The sequence below is a fragment of the Aplidium turbinatum genome, chromosome 10, assembly GCF_918807975.1.
Source record: "Aplidium turbinatum chromosome 10, kaAplTurb1.1, whole genome shotgun sequence".
Classification (NCBI taxonomy): Eukaryota; Metazoa; Chordata; class Ascidiacea; order Aplousobranchia; family Polyclinidae; genus Aplidium; species Aplidium turbinatum.
The window spans coordinates 10,092,132-10,112,489 of NC_137481.1; the positions used below are offsets into that span (position 1 = coordinate 10,092,132).

The 20,358-nt window shown below is 37.5% G+C and overlaps 1 protein-coding gene and 1 long non-coding RNA gene across 2 annotated transcripts; both read right to left on the minus strand.

Moving 5' to 3' along the window:
* Positions 1-3,332: 3,332 nt before the first annotated feature.
* LOC145777944 (uncharacterized) lies at positions 3,333-9,678 on the minus strand. The gene is made up of 3 exons (XR_014290399.1): positions 9,479-9,678; positions 8,527-8,675; positions 3,333-3,553 (listed from the first exon to the last, which is right to left on the minus strand). It is a non-coding gene; the product is annotated as an uncharacterized LOC145777944 (long non-coding RNA).
* A 2,489-nt stretch (positions 9,679-12,167) lies between these two features.
* Positions 12,168-20,358, minus strand: LOC145778105 (serine/threonine-protein kinase 32A-like). Its single transcript, XM_082589519.1, has 9 exons — positions 20,217-20,358; positions 19,909-20,138; positions 19,364-19,524; positions 18,717-18,847; positions 18,453-18,556; positions 17,808-17,924; positions 16,686-16,811; positions 16,055-16,266; positions 12,168-15,588 (listed from the first exon to the last, which is right to left on the minus strand). The coding sequence occupies exons 1-9, from the start codon at positions 20,263-20,265 to the stop codon at positions 15,432-15,434; spliced, it is 1,287 nt and encodes a 428-aa protein (XP_082445645.1). The 5' UTR covers positions 20,266-20,358; the 3' UTR covers positions 12,168-15,431.

Sequence of the window (20,358 nt, forward strand, 5' to 3'; positions counted from 1 at the left end):
TTTAGGAAACATCTCCCAATTGTTGCAACCAGTGCAATGTCTTCATACCAGGTTCCATTAAATCCACATGTTCTGCATATTAGAACACTGGACAGTGGTTTACGATGTGCTGTAGCCTGCTGCTTGTCGTTCGCTACAAACACAGGCTGGTGAGTTGCACAAACCCAAGAAAACATGTTGTGTTTGAAGCAACCAACACCAGTACGGAGGCGATTCAGTCAGTGACCGGATCGATCAGCTGTTACTAATTTCAATCATAATGTTTTAAACCATGTGTCTGTCACATGAAGACCATCACAATAATTTTTACATGTCTCCACTTGGTTCAATTAGGCTCCACTTGATGAAAATACCGCTAACTTAATTGAAAATGCAAAAAATAATCACTGTTCCGTTTTGCACAATGAATGACACCAACACTCGTCCATCTTTTTCGGCAATTGAGTTTCGATTAATATAAAATTTGTTTGCAGTTTTCCACAACAAAGTAGCCTACGTTGGTTACTTATTGAAACATGAGCCAGCGTACCTATGCAGTAGCCTAATTACAAAAACCAGACACAAAATCCCAGTGCGTTATAGCTGAAATATTATATTATTCTGCTTTGTAAAGCGTCAGTTAAACTTTTTTTCAATATAAGAACGGGTCTCTACTACCCCTGCTTCTACAGGAAGTAAACTATCGCAGGCCAATGAGGAAATTGTCATCTGCTGTCTATGCCAGTCAATGCAGTCATTATTCTATCGTTTGTGCAGGTGACATTATGTTTCAATGGATTTTTTGCAAAAATACCCTATCCCAACAGCTAGTTTGACGTTTTGTAATGCGTAAAGTTTGTGAAACTTCTGAGTGTCCCCCCGACGTTTGATGTAGGCTGGCTTAGGCGCAGCAGTGTGTTGTAATTCATCATTAGCAGACTGTTATTAACCATTTCTGTCTTTTTAATTATACACCGTGTGGGCTAACCTTTTCTTAAATGATTTAAAGTTCTCAATGGTTAAAGTTCTTGCAAATGCTGGATAGCCTATATTTATCGTGCGAGTAAGCCAACATTCAATAACAACGCAACAAACCTGTGTAACCAACGAAACAGCACAATAAAGTGATGAAGAAGCAACTTTAACGAAGAATTTCACAATGCAAATTTTAACGATCTTATTTAACGAAGAAACTTGGTTTACATTTCAATATTTTTTCATATAGCCTAAGGTAAAGCGGGGTAGCCTACATTTACAATAGGCCTACAGCCCTACACAGGATAAAAGCTGCTAGCGGGTTTATGGCGTAACTATAGGCTACGTCCTGTTTTAGGAGTTTTTGTCTTCCAAGAACACTGGACAATGCTCAAATGTTCAACATTTTTAATTTTCTAAACTACAGTATATTTTCAACAGCATTTTATCTTTATATGACTTTTAGGCGAAACTTAAAAGGCTAAGTAGGCCTAATACCAAAAAGAAAAACTCAGATCTGTGGCAAAAGTAGCCATCTTTGTTAAGAAAAGAACGTATTGACTTTGAAGTTGAATGCATTGCTTGTCGATATGATTGATTGAATCTTTATCCTCGGACTGGGAAAGCTTCTTGCAGAGCTTGATCCTGGCAGTTTCGCATACTTGTAGAGGCTTTGAACCACTGACGCAGGCCCGGTCACCGAGATTGACAGAGTGAAGTTTCCGATTGTTGAAGTGTTGTTGCCGGGGAATTATTTCATGCATTAGATGCCGCTGAATGGAGAGCAGTCCTCAACGTGCGTTGCTCAAGCGCACATTTATTTCTGTGGCAAGCAAAGGCAATGTTAGCCTCGATAAAAATGATATCAGATGTGTTTTCATTGTACGACTCCTGTATTGCCTACTTAGGCCACTTTATTTGCCAAGTTCAAATGTTGCATCGGATGCTTCTGTCCAAACCCAAACAACAGGAAAATGTTCAGCTGTGTGTGAAGTAGGCCCTATCAAGCAGAGAAAAATTTTGGCATTGGTGATGCCAAACAGTTCGACCTATAACCTACCAAAGCTGGAGAAAAGAAGTATTGAAGCTGATAAATTCGCTTTTCTAAAAATGGACAGAATATTTCAAACATTGGAAGACCGTGTAATTTTTTTAGTGAACTGTTAAAAATCGCGCGATTCTTCGTCTGCAATAAGCTGTGGCTCATGCAGAACTCTTTTTTTTCTATGATCCAGCCACAATGGTGCAAGAAACAATACTGTAGCTTTTATTCGACTCCGCGTCTAGCAATCTTCATGATTGCGTACAATTTCATTCATACTTTGTGCGAGCAATTTTATGATCTGGTTAAACTTAAAGCTGATCCTTCCTAAACAAAAAGTTGAGAAAATCGCAAAATGTTTATGAGCTGAATCTGACAGATAGGCTAGCTGGAAAGTGTTTTTTTAGCGGTAACTTAATTTTGCTGCATTTTTTACAATTGGTGTTAATTTGCTTTCATTAATTGTGTTTTTATTGCAGAACAGGCTATTGCGTCAATTGAAGAGATGCTGGGTAATTTTTTGAAAATAATTTATTTCCTATCATTTGTAAACAACATTTATAGATAAAGATCCACCAGAAAAATGTGGACCTAGGCTACTGGGAAAGTTTTGTTGAAATAAAGGTTGTAGGGCAGGGGCGTCCAACCCGTGGCCTGAGGGCCACATGTGGCCCGCGAGAAGGTTCTGAGTGACCCGCGTGATATTTTTCGAAATGACATATATTATATTATCAACTCAATCGCCAACGTAATTTATGGCGAACTTACATTCCGATAAATTGGCATTTATTGTTTGCTTTCTTTCTCTATTACTCTATAATCCCTAGTGCATGGGGTGCGCAACTGTTCGAGTTGATTTTATTGTATCACAATGCACATTGTTACGCATCACATTTTCCACATTGTTACGTCTACCCTTTTCCACACTATAGTACTATGGTGCTGCAAGAGTCAGTCAATCAGCAATATTTTTTGCTTTTAGCGAGAGAAGTTCAAAACTTTATTATTCGGCAGCACTTACTTGTGCGAGCAAGGTTTTCGTGGATGAACCTAGGGACAGCCGGACAATACATTACGGACGCCCAACTCCGCCGCTTTGCTGCTGGCTTGCTTTCAACTAAAAACCTTAAACTACTTTGAAACCAACTTCACTCTTCTTATACACGGTAACCCATAAAATGTACAAACACATTTCTAAGATTAGAATTTGGGTGTGAGGGTTTTAATTAGAAATTATCAAACAGTCATTTTTAAGATTACAAATTATCAGTAAATACTCAAGTGGCCCGCGCAACCATTCGTAAACTACAAGTGGCCCTTTGGCCAAAAAGGTTGGACACCCCTGTTGTAGGCTAAGCCTATGTTGGCCAGGATACAAAAAATGGAAAAAAAATTGCCCGCTTTACCCTATAACGTGTAAACTAAAAGCAGGTTGCAATGCGATATGCTACCGTGTATAAGTTCCAAGTTTTCCTTCAATAAAGCACGAGTTAACATTATCTGGAAACTCTGCTGTGCTTCTACGGCCTTTCATCTTCGTTTTGCTTTCACGAACATCTACAAAAACAAAGATTTCATGTTGCAGATGATGAGCTTGTTTTAGTATTTTAGCAAGCATGCGCATCATTATATAGAGCAGGCTGGTCGTCGGCAGGGCCGTTGAGAGAGTATTTCAGGCCCGGTGTAACGGTCCAAGAGTTACCGTAACTTCCAGACCGTGTATACGCGGCCCAGAAATTATTGCCAGACCAGAAGTGACCAAACGAGGGTTGCCCACGCTTGTTTTATATATCAGACGTGCAGGTGCGGATCTAGGAGTTGTTTTTTTTGGGAGGGGGCCAGAAAATTTGAAAATGAATTAAAAAGTAATAAAAAGATAATACAGATAATTATGAACAATCAGTGGCGTAGCCAGGAATTTTGGGGTTTTTGCCGGCCGGCAGGCGAAGCCCGACGGCGTGTTCGCTATAGGCGACACCCAGCGGCGGGGGGTCTGGGGGGCCTCCCCCAGAAAATTTTGAAAAATTACTTTGAATTTGGTGCATTCTGAGAGCATTTTCAACAAAAATATGGGTATAAATATTCCTGTAAAATGGTGTTCTCCGGTGGCATGGCAAAAGGATAAGAGAGAGAGAAACCTTTTATTTTGTCTGTTGCGAGAAAAGTATACGGTACAAAATATAGACAATGCAAATAAAATAGCACCATAACTAGAATCTACAACAGACAGGAAGCAGCGAAAGACTATATTAGTCATCGAGTCAGCTGCTTCCCGTGTTTTTAATGTGACAAATGTCAAACATCGGCATTACGTTGAAACCAAGATATGCGTTAAAACAGGATAAGCTTAAGTTCCGTAAAAAATGAAAACAAAAAGTTGTTTACTGCTGCGACAGTCAAGTGAATCCTGTGATTTTATTCAAATATCAAAAAATATCATGCCCTACAAAAGTAGTAAGTTATGAGAAAAAAAAACAAAAAACTATGCATAAACAACAACTTCTAACTGCTAGCATAAAAGACGAAACAGAAACACTAAAAGTAAGAATTATGCTGGTATATAACTTTAATCATAGTATATAACTTTAAACCTTAACAAAATCAGTCAGTTTATAGGCCGACTTGAAAACAGTTAATAAGATGACAGCCGTTAATAAATAGTACTTAGCACCAGTTTGTGAGTAGTAGGCCTAGGTCTACGTAGTATCAACAATGTTCAATCCGAAAAATTTGCGATAACACTCGTCAATGTTGTGGCAATAAAAACAGTCACAGACAAAGTTTTTTCATATAATAAATTTTACATTTTTTTGTGAAAGTTTTTATACTCGTAGCCCCTACTACTTCTGAAGGTAAATCATTCCATATTTTTGGGCCTAAGAATTTCAAACTGCCTTGGCCTTTTCTTGAGCCGACACTACGTAAGTGAAAGTTATTTTTTTGAGAAGCTCTCGTGCCATGGCAATGTACTTCAGTAATTTCCTTAAAGTAAGGTTCAAAGTAGCTTGGCAATAGCATATTTTTAAATTTAAAGACAAATTTAGAAATTTCTAATTGATGCAAGTTAGTGATGGGAAGTATGTCAAGATCTTGGTACAGTAGTGAAAGTTTTGCTCTTCTGTTGCTAAAGGTTATTGTGCGAATGATTCGATTTTGCATTGTCGAAATTTTCTTGAGCAGTTTTTGTGTGCTTGAACCCCAGCATAAAATGCCATATTGTATTATTGATCGTGCAAGAGCATAGTACAGTGTTAACATGCTTTGTTTGTTTGTGTAGTTTCTAATTTTATAAAATATTCCAGATATTTTTGCCAATCTCCCAGATAGATCTTCAATGTGATAATTCCAACTCAGTTTGTCATCAAGAAATATGCCAAGATATTTGATGTTGTTTGTTTTTTGAATTTTTGTGTTGTTTAAGACTACATTTAGTTTTGAAGTTGACCCTCCTTTTCGTTCAAGTAACATGTAAAATGTCTTAGAGTAGTTGATACATAATTTGTTTGCATTGAACCAATCAGTGATACGCTGCATCTCAATTTCAGTGTTTTGCTGCAATTGCAAAATAGATGTGGCTGAAGTAAAAAAAACAGTGTCATCAGCAAATAGCTGAGAATCGAAAGTTGTTATCAGAGGCAAATCATTTATGTAAAGCAGAAAAAGCAATGGTCCAAGTATAGATCCTTGAGGAACACCACATGTGATATTTTCATGCTTTGATTTGAAGCCATCAGCAGAAACATATTGTTGGCGGTTGTGTAAGTAAGATTTTATAAGGCCTCCCATTAAACCTCTCAGGCCATAAAACTCAAGCTTTTTTAGAAGTATTTGGTGGTTAACGGTGTCAAACGCTTTTGCTAAATCAAGAAATAACAGGTAAACGTAATGATGTTTTTCTTTGAGTTCAATTAGTCTTTCATGAAGATTACTTAATGCTAACGTTGTAGAATGACCTTCCCTAAATCCAAATTGTTGATCATTAATCACGTTGAATTTGTCAAGAAAGCTCATCAAGCGTTTGTAAATAATTTTTTCTAAAAGTTTGCTGATATTTGAAAGCAAGGAAATAGGACGGTAATTAGTTGGATCTGCTTTTGCGTTTTTCTTGAAAATAGGAATAACTTTTGCAATTTTTAGAGCGTCAGGAAATATTCCTTGTTTCAAGCATGCATTAAAAAGTTTAGTTAAATGAGGTGCAATAATACTTTTTGATAACTTTAACATTCGAGAAGAGATGTCATCTGGTCCATCCGATTTTTTAACATCTAGTTTGTTTATTAGGCATTCGACTTCATTTTCATCAGTTTCATATACCGCACATGTTTGTTTTAAAGCAGGCCCCATGAATGAATCAAAGTTTGACTTTTGCTTTAAGTGTGAAGTTAATTTTTCGCCAATATGTGTAAAGTGGTAGTTAAGTTGGTTGCATATTTGATCATGTTTTTTGTATGAAATGTTTTCTGCAATAAGTTCATTGGGAAGAGTATTCGTTTTAGCTTTCTTTCTTTGAAGAAGTTCATTGATAGATTTCCATGTTTTTGATGAGTTGTGTCTCGATTCATTGAAGCGTTGTTTGAAGTAGTTTTGTTTTGACATTTGTTTAATGTGAGTTAATTTGTTTCTATATTTCTTGTAAAAAGATACTTTTTCAGGACAATTTTTTTTGTAGCAAAGTTTGAATAATTTATTTTGGTGTTTGATTGAAACCAGAATTCCTTTTGTGATCCATGGCTTGTTGTACAATCCAGACTTTTTCCTACTGAGTTTTTTTAATGGGAAATGAGAGTTGATTAATGTTTGCAAAATAAGTATCAATTTATTAGTGCTGTCGTTAATATTTTTATAGCTTGTGGTTAGTTTTAGGTTTTCAAGTTGATCTGAAAGTTCACTCAAAAAAGCATCAATTTTATTTTCTTCAATTTTTCTTGTCAAATACGGACGTTTTTTCATTTTGCGTGGTACAGTTTTGATTAATAAAAATGTTGGTAAGTGATCAGATATATCATAAGTCAATACATTAGTTTGTGCACTTTCACTGTTATTAGTATAAATGTGATCAAGTAATGTTGACGAACTTTCGGTAATTCTGGTAGGCACATTAATCAAGTTAGAGCATCCCAAAGCAGTTACAGCTTGCAAATAAGAAGAAATTCTGGATTCTTTATTAGATTTGGCTAAATCAATGTTGAAATCACCCACAACGAAGAAGTCACAACGTTCTTTTTGAATCATGTGTAAAGTATCACTGAATTTATCCAAGAAAACTTCATAATTTCTGTAAGATGGATGTCTGTATACAACGCCTATAATAATTTTTTTAGAATTGGAATGAGACAGCTCTATCCACATGTTTTCACAGTCTTCGATTATAAATTGTAAATCTTGTCTTTCAGAGTAAATGATTGAGTTATTAAGGTACATTCCAACGCCACCAGCAGTGGTTGGAGAATCAGCTTGTATGAATTTGTATTCAGCAATATTAACTAATGGATTTTCCATTTTTAATTTTGTTTCCGTTATGCACAGTATGTTAGGTTTAAAATCCAACTGAGTCATTAATTCTTCTAATTTAAATTTGTTTTTTATTAAGCTAACCATGTTGAAGTGAAATAGGTCATGTTTATCGAAGATCATGTTTTCTTCGGCATTTTTTCGGTAATAAAGCTAAGTCTCTATGTTTTCTTGTTGCTAATTCCTGGCTGAGATGTTTAAATGTTTGGTATTGGCAAAACTCGCTCAACTCGCTTAAAATTAGGCAAACTTTGTTTTAGAGACATAGAGACTGAAAGCATCATTCTCAATATCGTGACGTCACACGCGTGCCAAAGGGAGGTTTGTAAGTCCGCTGTGAGACTAATATCAGCTGTTTAGAAGCATATCAAACCATTCAACAATTTCTCACAAAATTTCGGGGGGGGGGCCCGGGCCCCCTGGGGCCCCCCCATAGATCCGCGCCTGCAGACGTGTGATACAGGCTTTGACGCGTGGCGTTGCTACCATCTAAAAAGTTCAGTGGTATACAACACATTTGTTTTCGTTTGGTTTAGTTACAGAATGGCCGCACTCTTTCAGTTGCTGTTCTTGGATTAATCTTATTTTGGTTCTGTTGGAAGGCGGCCGTGTGCTTCTCTGTTTCTATTCCTATTCGATTGAAGACAGTCTGTTGTTCTCGCTACAATCGAATTGCCGGTTGTTGGAATTTCCTTCATTATCAGTTCTGGTTATTACCTGAGTAAAAGTTAAACTGGTGATGCTCGAATGAAAACCTCGTATCTGCATCACTCCTTGCTACCATAGTGCCTAGGGGTGTCGCTGTCCTGTTGACGGGTAGGCTTCTGGCTACTGGGTAGGCTACTTCGTTTCAGACAACACCCGCTACACTCAGCTTTATTATTTGCCAATTTTAGGCACTTGCTGAAATGTTGCTACTGCTCAGTTGTCATTTGTTTAACTGCCATTTGTTCAGTTCACAACAGCTGACTAGTAAGAAACTCAGAACAAAATACACCTAGACAAAACTATTGGCTCACCAAAAGAAAGTTTGTTTATCAATTCGCTTCGTTTGATTTTCTCAAACCGATGTATTGGGAGCAGCAGGTAGTCTTTAACTCTTTGTGATCGCTGGTGATGCAGTTTTTGTAGATGATCGCTCAGAGCATTTTTCTTCATGCTTTCAACCCTGTAAGCAAATAGCCTATAGGCTATAAGTAGCATCAATCTTTGCAGAAAGGCCTAACGTAGGCCAGAAGATTCTCATGCTACTTTGGTAAAAACCGTGAACCATGAATGATGTATACAAAAAAGTCTGAGACAACAGATCCGAGAATGTACAAATTGTCCCACTTCAGACCATCCTGGGTCTTATTTCTACCATAGGCTACTACAGTAGGCTATGGTATTATTCTTATTAGCTTTCAGTGGCGTAGGCCTACAGTGACCATTTTTTGGGTGTTCACTTTTTTTCAGCAGGCTGTAAAGTGTAAACACACACAATGTTTGCAGTTTTCTCAATACCTGTTTAGATCATATCAAAATAAACTGATGTGGTATGATATAAAGAGTCACTGTGCAAACCAAGCATGTGTTTGAAACTTTCTAAAAAATATAAACGCTGAAAAGGATGGTCATCGTGCGCCACTGGTAGTTTCAATATAAACTAAACATTGGGCTAGGAGAATAGCCCAAATAGGGAAATATTTCTCCCGGTAAAAAATGAAGCTACATGTCAAGGGCAGGGACGTAGCCACGGAGGGGGCTTGGGGAAGCACCCCCCAAAAAATAGGTTTTTACTATTACAACGTTTGACATTGCTATTTATTTCAAATATTAAATTTAAAATATTTGCCCCCTAAGATTTTCTTTCTAACTAGGTTATTGGTGGTGGAGAATATTTTTACCCATCACCAAGCTATTGACTAAAGATTTTTATCGGAATAGCTTAACAATATAATGTAACATAAAATAGCCTATCTACTTACGTACATGATGGTCGTTATGTCTGACATCTTGTTGAATAGCCTATCGGTGTGAAAATATTCACAGCAGTGGGGTCCTCCTAGTTAAAAGTACCCTTCTGCTAACTCTAGTTATCGATCGATGCCTATGCTAAAATTGAATTATATTAATTGCAGCCCAATTGCAACTGAAAAGTCGGAGTGGAGCAGGAGTCATGAAAACTTGATTCCGCGCATCTTTGGATTGTAGCTTTGCTTTCAGCTTAGCAAGATTGCCAAACGTTTTCAAAATTTCCGGGCTCATTGCAACCGAAAATTAGCCCAATCGTCACAAGCAATAAAACAAAACCAAAAAATGACAAATTTGTGAAAAATATAGTTAAAATAGAAAAAAATTTAGTGAAAATGAAACAAAAACAAAACAAAAAAAACGCAATTGCTAATTTTTTGCTTACTTCAAACCAAAAAAACTAGCCCAATTCCGCAAAACTGGCAACTCTGGCCCAGCGCATCTCAAGACGGTAACAATTAGACACTAGAACATCACACAACTAAGGCGAAAGAGAAAATTGAAAAAAGAAAACTAATCGGGAAAAATGATGGTTTTCGAAAATGAGAGAATTGAAAGTAGCTACTTTTAGCGCCAAAAAACTCGAGAGTGCGATGTTTTAACTATTTCCCGATTAGTTTTTATTTTTCTCTTTCGCCTTAGTTGTGTGATGTTCTAGTTGTTACCGTATTGTCAGACCGCAGAGCAAGGTTGCCAGTTTGGCCTTTTTAAGGCCAAATTCCTCGAATTTGGCTTTTTTAGAGTATGTTGGCCTTAGAATTTATAAGCTACATTTGGTCTTAAATTTGGCTTTTTTTTAATGTCCTCTTCAAAATGCCTCTCATATATCGTAACCTTACCAGATAAAACCATTGTTCAATACATGTTTTATCTTCTTCCTGTTTTACGTCTCATTTCCTAGAATCAGCGTAGGACGGGGTCTGGCAAGGCACATCCTCAGTACCCATCTATACTTGTGTAATATTCGTAATGTGACGTTGGTGCCGAGTCAGACTGCGCTCACCTTCTAAGCCAGTGAGTGGTGCCAGGTATCATCACTGCAGCGGATTGGTTTTAAATCATTATCCTCGGATTGACGAAGCCTTGATAGGTTATTCCTGGTAGTTTCGCATACTTGTAGAGACTCTTGGCGCAGGGCGTTTGCCAAGATTGACAGAGTGAAGTTTTCCGATTGTTGAAGTCTTGTTGCCGGAGAATTATTTCATTCACTAGGTGCCGCTAAATGGAGAGCAGTCCTGATTAAACTTCAGTCTTGATTAAAACTCATCCGCTGCAGTCCTTTTATACTTGCTATTTTTCGGGATACTTTCAGATTTATTTTTGCTACAATTTATTAATATCCGCCACAAGTCATAAAATATCGATCAATATGAATATTATAGACATTACTGTGGAATTATAATGTCAACGCTCAAAACTAGGTCAAAGCATGCTTTCAGAAATTCAGTTGTTGAGCAACATAGGCGTAGCCAGGGGGGGGGGGGGGGCGAAAGGGGCCATGGCCCCCCCAAATTTTCAAAGTTTAGATTCCAAAGTTGAGCTCTTTGTTGAAAATATAATAAAATTTGTAGAAACTTATAACGTTTTCCAAGAGATCTGGCTATTAACACCCCCAAGGACTTATTTAAACACACAGAAAGACACCAATAAATTTTGCAAATCGTAAATCGGGCAAAATTTACGCGATTTACGTTTCTTTTAACTAATTTGTGGAAGCAATTTCAGAATGGCTTACTCTGTTGGGTTTTTGTGTAAGTTAGTTATTGAGTATTTGTGTATAGCTGAGTTTTTGGTGTTCTCTATAATTTTAGCCGCAGTTTTTGCCTGTTCGTGTAATAGCTACCTTTAATAAGATAATAGCTGTTTATCTGCTAATAAATTACATACAAATATTACCTTAAAAGTGTTTCCAGAAAGCGCTATAATCCATTATTTGAGTGTAATTTTGCAAAAATTTTCCGGGGGAGCATGCCCCCGGACCCCCCTAAAATACGCATGCCTTCGGCACGCTCTAGCCCTCCACCACCTTTATTGCTTCCCTTTCTCAACCCAACAGGACACGCCACTGCACATCATGTGGCGATGGCTCAAATCAAACACTTTGTCGTTCTCTTCAATTCATCAAATATTTGGCCCCCCCCAAATTTTTTTCCTGGCTACGCCACTGTTGAGCAATATGCTTACAAGTGATTCGTGGTTGTGTAGTGCAATTGAGTGCTTTTCAAATTACCGTTATTGTGATGCTTTGTGATCTTATAAGTAAATTTGTGGTGTGCGGTACAGTAAATAAAATTAATGATCATAGAATCGACACACGTAATTTGTTCGTCAAAAGGAAGGTTGGATGTTTTTTACAAATATTAACTTATGTAAAGAGATGATTGAAATATGTCAAAAATAAAAAAAAAGTCTAGAAAGGGCAAGAGTTTGTTACTAGGCTAGGACAATACAATCAACCAAGATGGATCCAAAATACAATAGGATACTAGAGATACAAATAAGAATAAAATATTAAGAAAAAGAGAAAGTTGCAACTACAAACATCTGTCAGATTACCCATGAAACAAGAAAAGGATCCGCTACTCTAATAAAAATGTAGCGTCGCTACCAAAAGTGTAGCTTGCTAATTCCCACCAACCACCGACAATAAGGATGATGTTGTTTTATTCAAAGAAAGTTGCGCGGAAACCAAAGATAGTTCGAAAAATGAAAACACTGACGCCGTTACATAACCTATACAGTTACCAACTTGTGAATAACTATTGCACAAAATGTTTCAAGACCTTCACAAACCTGCAGCTGTTAAACAAAGAGTGCAGTGGCATGCAGAACTTACACCAGAGCATCCTTAATATTTCAGTCAATTTTGTGTAAACAAAATCAGTCAGCAAGCCTTAAGGCAACCGGCGGCCATGGCCGCTAAGTAGTGCTTAAATGACCGCCGGTGCTACCTCCTCAGTCGGCCAAGTTTGGCCGCCGGTTTCTTCTAGCCAATTATTTAATTTCGAATTAGAATGATCGTGGATTAAATGTCGAAAATATGTAGTATCAAAGAGTGACGCAGAATTAGGTCAGCGCCTCATAATCACCATTATTGTATTGCGCGGGAACATTTGCTATTGTAGGCCTATATATTGTAAATGGAATACATCCAGCTGCGATCACCAGCGCTGTAAGTCTTGTTTGCAATTCCCGACGTTTATTTTAACAAAGTGTTAATCCGAAGTGATAATTTACATAGGCTGGCAATGTTGTTGTTTTTATATCCATTCAATGTTGTCGGACATTGAATCGTTGTTAAAAAGGAGAACTAGGTTAGTTGAAATCGGAGGGGAAAACACGTGTCTTCATAGTTGAGAAATGTTCCGGCTGTGGGTTAGTGACTTCACACCTTCAATGGTGACATCATAACTGCTTTTTTGTTTTTTTCGGTCATTGACCGATTTTTTAGCAAAATGTCCGAAAAAATGCAGTCAATTCGGTCAAAATGTCCGAAAAAATATATAGTTAATTCGGTGCAATAAAAGATGGCTGCGACCGGGTGTTGCAAGGTTGAGTTTCGCTGATGAACGTTGAAGAAACGTTTGTCTGTTCTAACTTTTCTCAGATAAAACACGACAACGTTTCTCAGCGAAACTTAATGTTGTAGCTAGTGAGGAAGTGCAAATTTTGGTTTGTATCAGCTAAACTTTAAAGGACTATTTTCATCAGAAAAAATGACCGAAATAAATAAAAAATAACCGAAATTTTTCAAGTCATTTCAGACAAATGACCGAAAAGTCTCAGCAAAAAAAACCCAGCATCATAACGGAATAAATGGTCAGGTTTTATGAAAGGCGGTTTAATGCAGTTGAAATAATCTTCTGAGCTGCGAGTAGTTGCAACAATGTAGTGTCGTCAGATGGTCCTGCAATACCGGATTACAATCCCGATAAAGCAGTTATTGCGTGGTACAACGATTCTATAGCAGGACGTCGCCCAGACTTCAACAACGTCAAGTGATCATTGTAACACTGTTGCAAGTTTAATTCTATTTACTTGTCTTATCGTTTTATATTTTGGCCTCCAAGCGCGCAGATTTGTCCGCCGAGAAGGAGCTCTCGGTAGGCCACGATGGCTGCCAGAAAAAAACACGAGTTTTAAGGCCTGAGTCAGGTTCGTAAACTTGTAAAATTTCTTGTAACTTTTCACCCAATAAGGGAACGTTCAAATATTACGTAACTCCTTCGAGGGGGAGGGGGGTTTATGCAAAGCGTTACGTTAGCGTCACATCGGGGGGGAGGGGGTTCAAGCAAAACGTTACGTAAAGCTTTCGAGTACGGAATGGTATTTTTTTGTGCTGAGTTTGTAGTGAAAAAGCGTTACATGGGGGAAGGGGGAGTTGAAAAAAACGTTACGTTGGCGTTACATGGGGTGGGGGGGGGTCAAAAATTCGGAAAAAAGGCGTTACATAATATTTGAACGTTCCCTAACATAAAATAACCAAAACAGAGGTTGAAAGACATCAGCTCCTATTTCTTTAATCTCAATTAAATGGGCGTTTTAGATAATATTCTCAACTCACTTCATCGGGCGAATTTGACTTGGTTTTGCCATAGTTCTAATAGCGGGTGGACAGGTATACAGACTAGAAAGTGTGCGGTCTAAATACTAAGTAGAATAAACAGCTTTGATTATCATAGGTTAACACGTTAATGTTGCAAAACATCTCTCGCTAAAATTGAACTTTCACATGCACGTGCACAAAACATCATAATCGAACGTCGATATTCCGTTAGCTTGGTTTATACAGCAGTTTATACATTTAGTTTCGCACTAACTCACGATTCAAATAAGGGTTAGGTCAATAAAGTATCACCACTGCTTGATTGTAATTTCTTCAAACGTGAGACAGAAGCACCAAAATATCATTAAATATCTAAAGCTTCTCAATTTGTAACTCGCTCTGTATGCAGTTTGACGTAATAGATACTATTCAATCCAAGTGTTGACATTTAATTGGCCCACCCGTACATTAATGGCAAGAAGCTAAGGACGAAAAACACCTTCCTGCAAACTAGCCAGCCGCTAGAAAGCAGTGATGCAGAGGCAAGGTGAAGAATGGATGATGATTAAATAAAGTTTGGCTGCGTAGGATTGCAATATCGATACAGAAAGTGTACAGTAATTTTCATACAAATCAGCTTGTGTTTGCAAACATACATTCTTCTATCATAGGTTAACTTAATTGCATGCCCAAATATGTAAACGACACCATACAGAAAGATACAACGCGCTTGCCACTTTGTATTTAAATCATTTACGTAAACTTAAGAAAGGGGCATAATAATGTTATAAAATTTTAAACAAAATATCAATTATGCTTTTCAATAAAACTAAATAAAGTGTGTCTTTTGTGTCTTAAATCAATAAAATACAATCAAAGTATAATGATGAGATGAGTATTGAGTAGGCTACATTTCACAAACATTGCGATACCAAGCTAGAACACATAGTGAATACTGAAGTGGAACTACATATGGCAAGTTTTATGGCTTGGTAAAAACTAACAAAATTCTGCCTTTGTTGTGTTCAAATGAAGTCACATCACACACCAAGACAAAGTTTAATATTTCATATCACAGCTAAAATAAATTCACTTTGTTCATCCTTTGTTATAGCGATAATTTGTTTCGATAATTTCCAACACAGCTTCGTGTCATTAAAATATACAACAAAAGAGTTGCCGCAAGAAGGTTTTGAGCTTGAGCCAAAAAAACAACCTCGGTAAGCATTCTATTCCATATAAATGGGTTTTCTCTCACAAACCCAAAAACAACGAGACGTTTTCGCATGCAGTCGGTGCAAATGATGAATCAAAACGTACTTTCAAAAAGCAGCCAAAACAATTGAAGCGGAATCTCAGTGGAGCTTACGTCGGGCAAGGGGCATCGCTTGTTCTTGCGTCTGCTGGTTCGGTTCTTATTGTTTGTTTATCGGGAGCAATTTTGGTCGATAATGGCGGTTCAGTGTGCTCGTCATTTGAGTTGATATTGTCATTATTGGTTTTGCCGTCTTCTTGGCTTAGCCTGCGAATGTTTAAACTTGTAAATCATGAAACTGACCACAACTCTACCCAAAAGTCTACTGGAAAGCTCTTTTTTCGCATAATTAATAAAGTACAAACATACGGGTGAGGTTACAGTACGCTTCATTTTCATCCACTCACACCTCATCTAAAACACAGTACGTGAGCATAGAAAATAATTTCTTCGACACATGAATATGAGTTCTCACAGATATCTCAAACTCTTGTAAAACATTCAGTATATTTCTCCTCGTTATGACATTCCCTCTCTGCATCTGCTGCAGTGGTAGGTAGAATGGAAGGTGACTGCTTCTTGTGTGTTCAATCGGTCAAAAGCAGGCAGCTGAAGCAATGGTTTATCTTCTTATCAGGAATACTTTGATTTTTCGACGGAATACATAGCCAGATAACCTCAGTCCTAAAGTCACTAAGTAAAGTCATAAATTCACTGTCATAAAGTCCTTTACCTTTCCCGATTGAAAGGAGTAAAATGCTCTTCAATTTCTTTCAACGCGTTCGCTTCCACGTCACCCGAGTCTTCGCCGTTGCTCTTTTTTTGTTTTAGCTTTTCGCGCGTTCTCTGCCGCTTTGACAGTCGCTGCTTTTTCTTGTGTAGAGGATTTGATTCAATTATCATCTCTTCAAGTTCGTATGTTGGGTCGTAGTTCAATTGCGATTGCTAAACAAAAGAGTCTTGTTCACAGTCTCAGTCATCAAAATCTGGTTTAAGTTACTGAAATACAATAAAAAAAAATCGACAAACCAAACAAAACGACAGAGCAGTTCAATAAAAGAAGCATTAAAAGAAATTATTTGTATCAAATATCTCCAAACTTTTAATTGTTGATAAAGTAACTGCTTTTGGTTTATGCTTTGTTGTACACAATTTTATATTTCAATCTTCAACATTAACGCCTTAAAAACAAACATAGCAACTCTATCTCAAAGAATATGCCTAGTTTACGATAGCTCACAACAGCCAAGAAAACGTCTTCCAACCTATTTGCAAACAATCGCAAAGATTTTGTCGCATTGCTAATGCATCATCATCTATTGAATCATCATCATCAACCAATTTTGATTATTTTCTCAACAAACCGATGGAATAAATTTCGGAGACAGCTTGAAGTCGAGGACGTTTTGGATGCTCCCGCCGGAACAAAAGTCAGTCTTGCAAAGAGAATCGAAACTTGATATGCGATTTTCAGGAGAAAACTCAAAAAACTAAAAAACAAGAACAAATTGAGCTGGCAACACATCACAGGATGTGACTTACTTTTTTAAGAATACACTTAAAATATCGGGTCTGCTACTATTTGGTGAGTCCGATTCGGTGAGAGCCTTTTTCGGTGAGAGCTTTATTTGGTAATTTTTTTGAAATTTTTTTTTTAAATTATTGGGTAGCGTAGCCTAATTATCATTGCCGCTTTTACATTGTTTTAACGTCGCTAAACGTTAAAATAATAATAATAATGTTAGTTTTTATATAGCGCTGTATCCATCGCAGAATGCGTTGCTCCTCAGCGCTTTACAAAGCAGACAGTGTCAATGCAGCCGTATAGAGGCGCAACTGAGTACATTATTACCCGAATCCACTCCATTACTCAGTGCCAAGCAGAAATTAGATTCAGTACCATTTTTAAAAAGTCTTTGGTATGACCCGACAAGGTATCGAACCCATGCCTACCGATTCAGAGGCGGGCGCACTAACCACTAAGCCACCGAGCCGGTTAAACCTAACCCGTAAGACCCTAAGTAAGACCCTAACCCGTAAGACCCTAACCCGTAACCCTCTAACCCTATAACGGCAATGATAATTAGGCTACGGTACCCAATAATTTAAAAAAAAAATCACCGAATAGGGCTCTCACCGAAAAAGGCTCTCACTGAATAGGGAACTCACCGAATCGGACTCACCGAAACGGGCCATTCCGTAAAATAGCCAAACAACTATTTGTTTTTAAAATTGTGAAAATCAGGTACGCGAAGAACTGCCCATTTATGTCACAGGCAGACAGGCTATCAGCTGGAAGCAACAAAAAAGGAGTGCCCGGTTAACAAACCAGTCCTTTTTACATTGATTCAACGTCTGAAGACAATGAATCTGAGTCTGAAGATTTTGAATCAATGTAAAAAGGTTTAATGTAAAATTTGTTAACTGGATGGTGCTAGAAACGTCGATGTCAATTCACAGAAAATGAATTTTATCTTCAAGCTTACCATAAAATGGAGGGCCTTCAACGACTGGGGCCAAGAGACAGGAAAGGAAATTGAGCGCCTTTTGAACGTCTTCAGACAATCAGAATGACTGGCATCGCAACTGATGTTAAAAGGTCTCTGAAAAAGCAACTTAGCTTTGAAAAGGAAAAAATTTCCATAAAATGCAGCATGTTCCTAAATGTTTGATACAGATTGAAATATTCCTAAAATACAGAGAATTCTACATCGGTAACAAGTGCACTAACTACCACTCCATTCTGCCCACACAAATAATTTCCTCAACATACAAACGTAATATTTCCTGTTTGCTAGTACTTCAAATAAACGCTTTTTGTTTTCTGTTCCTTTGTGGCAGAACGTAATTAGCACAAGGCTCTGTGCTTTTACTTTAAAGCGGCCAATCCTCTTACATCAATATCAATGAAGAACAAGTGTTGATCGATCTAGTCCACCTTTGCAATGTGATCTACAACCTTAGGATAAAATGGTCTACGGAGTCAAAAGCCTTGCGGCCCTTGCTACAAAAAATCATAAGCATACCACACCAACATCTCTTTGTTTTTTAGCTGTAGGCTATATAGATCGATATTAATACTTCATACAATCATTCAGGGTAAAAAGAGAATTGCAGAATTTGATCGTTACCTTATGCCTTAACAATTCATATATAGTTACACCCAACGACCACCAATCCACGGAATAAGCGTAACCTTCTGTCAGACCAAGCGCTGCTTGATGCATTTCAGGAGCTGCAGAATACACGTTTTTTGTTTTATTTTCACAAAACTATTGCTTCAAAACGATTTTCATCAGTTTCGTAAGAACTCGACATGATGGCAAAAATGCATTGCTTACATACCAACTCTGCATTCACGCTTGAGCTTAATCGTCATGGTTTCATTTCCTTACCAGTGTATGGCAAGGTTCCAGTGAAGCTGACAGATCGGCTGTGTGAGGTAGAAAGCACAGTAGCAGTGTTGAAATCCGTCAAGTGCACATGTCCCTTTTCATCTAATAAGATATTGTCGGGTTTCACGTCTCTGCGTTAAAGACAACAAAGCACGAGTTGAAAAACAATCCATTTCTATCAACAACAAAAATGATAAAAACTACGTTCATCAGTAAAATCTTCTATCAAATCGATACTTATATGAGATGGCGAATAACAGATAGACCTCTCAGATAGAAAAAAAGATTTATAAAAAAAGATTTATAAAGACCGTGCAAATAGTTAAGCTTCCAGTATAAATTGCTAAAGAAACCATGTTATTTAAATCACACTAAGGCTCGGGTGATGACATTAATGCACAAATAGCAAAAATGGAAAGAAAAAAAACAGAAGATACATCGACGGCATAAAAACTTGTCTGAATTCTGCAATGATGTTAAGTCCAAGCACAAAGAACGAAAAAGATCGCATCTATGAGTTCGAAGCCAAATTGGCAGAAAATTCGAACAATGTAAACGCAGACATTAATCGGTGAACAAAAACCGCATGAAAAAACGTAAATAATCATTATCTCTGTTAGAGTAGTTAATCAAAGCAAGATATTTACCTGTGGACAATATTTTTCGACCTCAAGTAGTCAAGGACAGACGCCATTTCCAAAATGTAGGTGCGAATATCGTCATGGTCGAATGACACCCGTTTGTTAATGTGATATCGCAGATCTCCTCCCAACAGCAGATCGCTAACCATAAAAATATCTTCTTCATCCTGAGAAAGAAAGGTTGATTTGATTTCCAAAAATAAAAAAAATAAGCATGGAAAGTCCGAAACTTAGAAATGGAGCCTCCTTTTCACCTGAAAAGACTTAAGTTACCCAACTAATGTTTTTTTCTGGGTTGATTGGCACCTTGGCGTAGAGACACACGAAAAACGTTTCCGTGTTTGTTACAGAAGCAATGAAGTTAATTTTTCGAAAAAACGGGCCAAACCCGAAGTCTATTTTTGTAGGCCAGAGTCGAACCAAAATTACTTCAATGAAAAACTCAGAAGGCTTGTCTCAAAAACTTCTTATGATCCAAGCAATTGCTCAACAACGTGTGTTTGAAAGAAAAGTAATGTTCATTTGAATATAAAACAACATTCGAACCTGACCTGAAAAGTAAACCATAAATTGACAAGAAACGGGTGGTCTAATTGCGAAAGAATGTACAACTCCCTCAAAATGTTCTCGATAGACCCTTGCTTCCAATTATGCAGCTTGTTCATGTACTTCATGGCAAACACCTTGTTCGATGATTTCTTCTTTTTCACAATGCAAACTTTTCCAAAACTCCCCTTTCCAATCGAGCGGAGAACTTCGAAGTGATTAAAATCGACGGCAACTGAAAAACAAACCCATTATGTGAGTCCTTGCAAACGGCGCCCAGAAGCATGTTTTCGATGTGATTTGAAAAACTAACCCGCATCATTGCCGTCTGATTGATCGGGCTTCGACTGCTTGTCACCCATTCTTCAACGTATCATTAGAATCATTGACGTGAAAGCAGACAGAAGGCTATGGAGCCATTGACAACCAAGTGTTAATCTCTACACCTTGCCTTA

What these genes read in the sequence shown, in the direction of transcription:
- LOC145778105 (XM_082589519.1), bottom strand. Translation starts at nt 20,265, where the DNA reads ATGGGTGACAAGCAGTCGAAGCCCGATCAATCAGACGGCAATGATGCG. An exon ending in TCGAAAAATATTGTCCACAG is followed by an intron (nt 18,848 to 19,363) that starts GTAAATATCTTG and finishes TCTTTAACGCAG; the next exon opens with AGACGTGAAACCCGACAATA. An exon ending in ATGAATTGTTAAGGCATAAG is followed by an intron (nt 17,925 to 18,452) that starts GTAACGATCAAA and finishes TTGCTTTTTCAG; the next exon opens with AGACCTTTTAACATCAGTTG.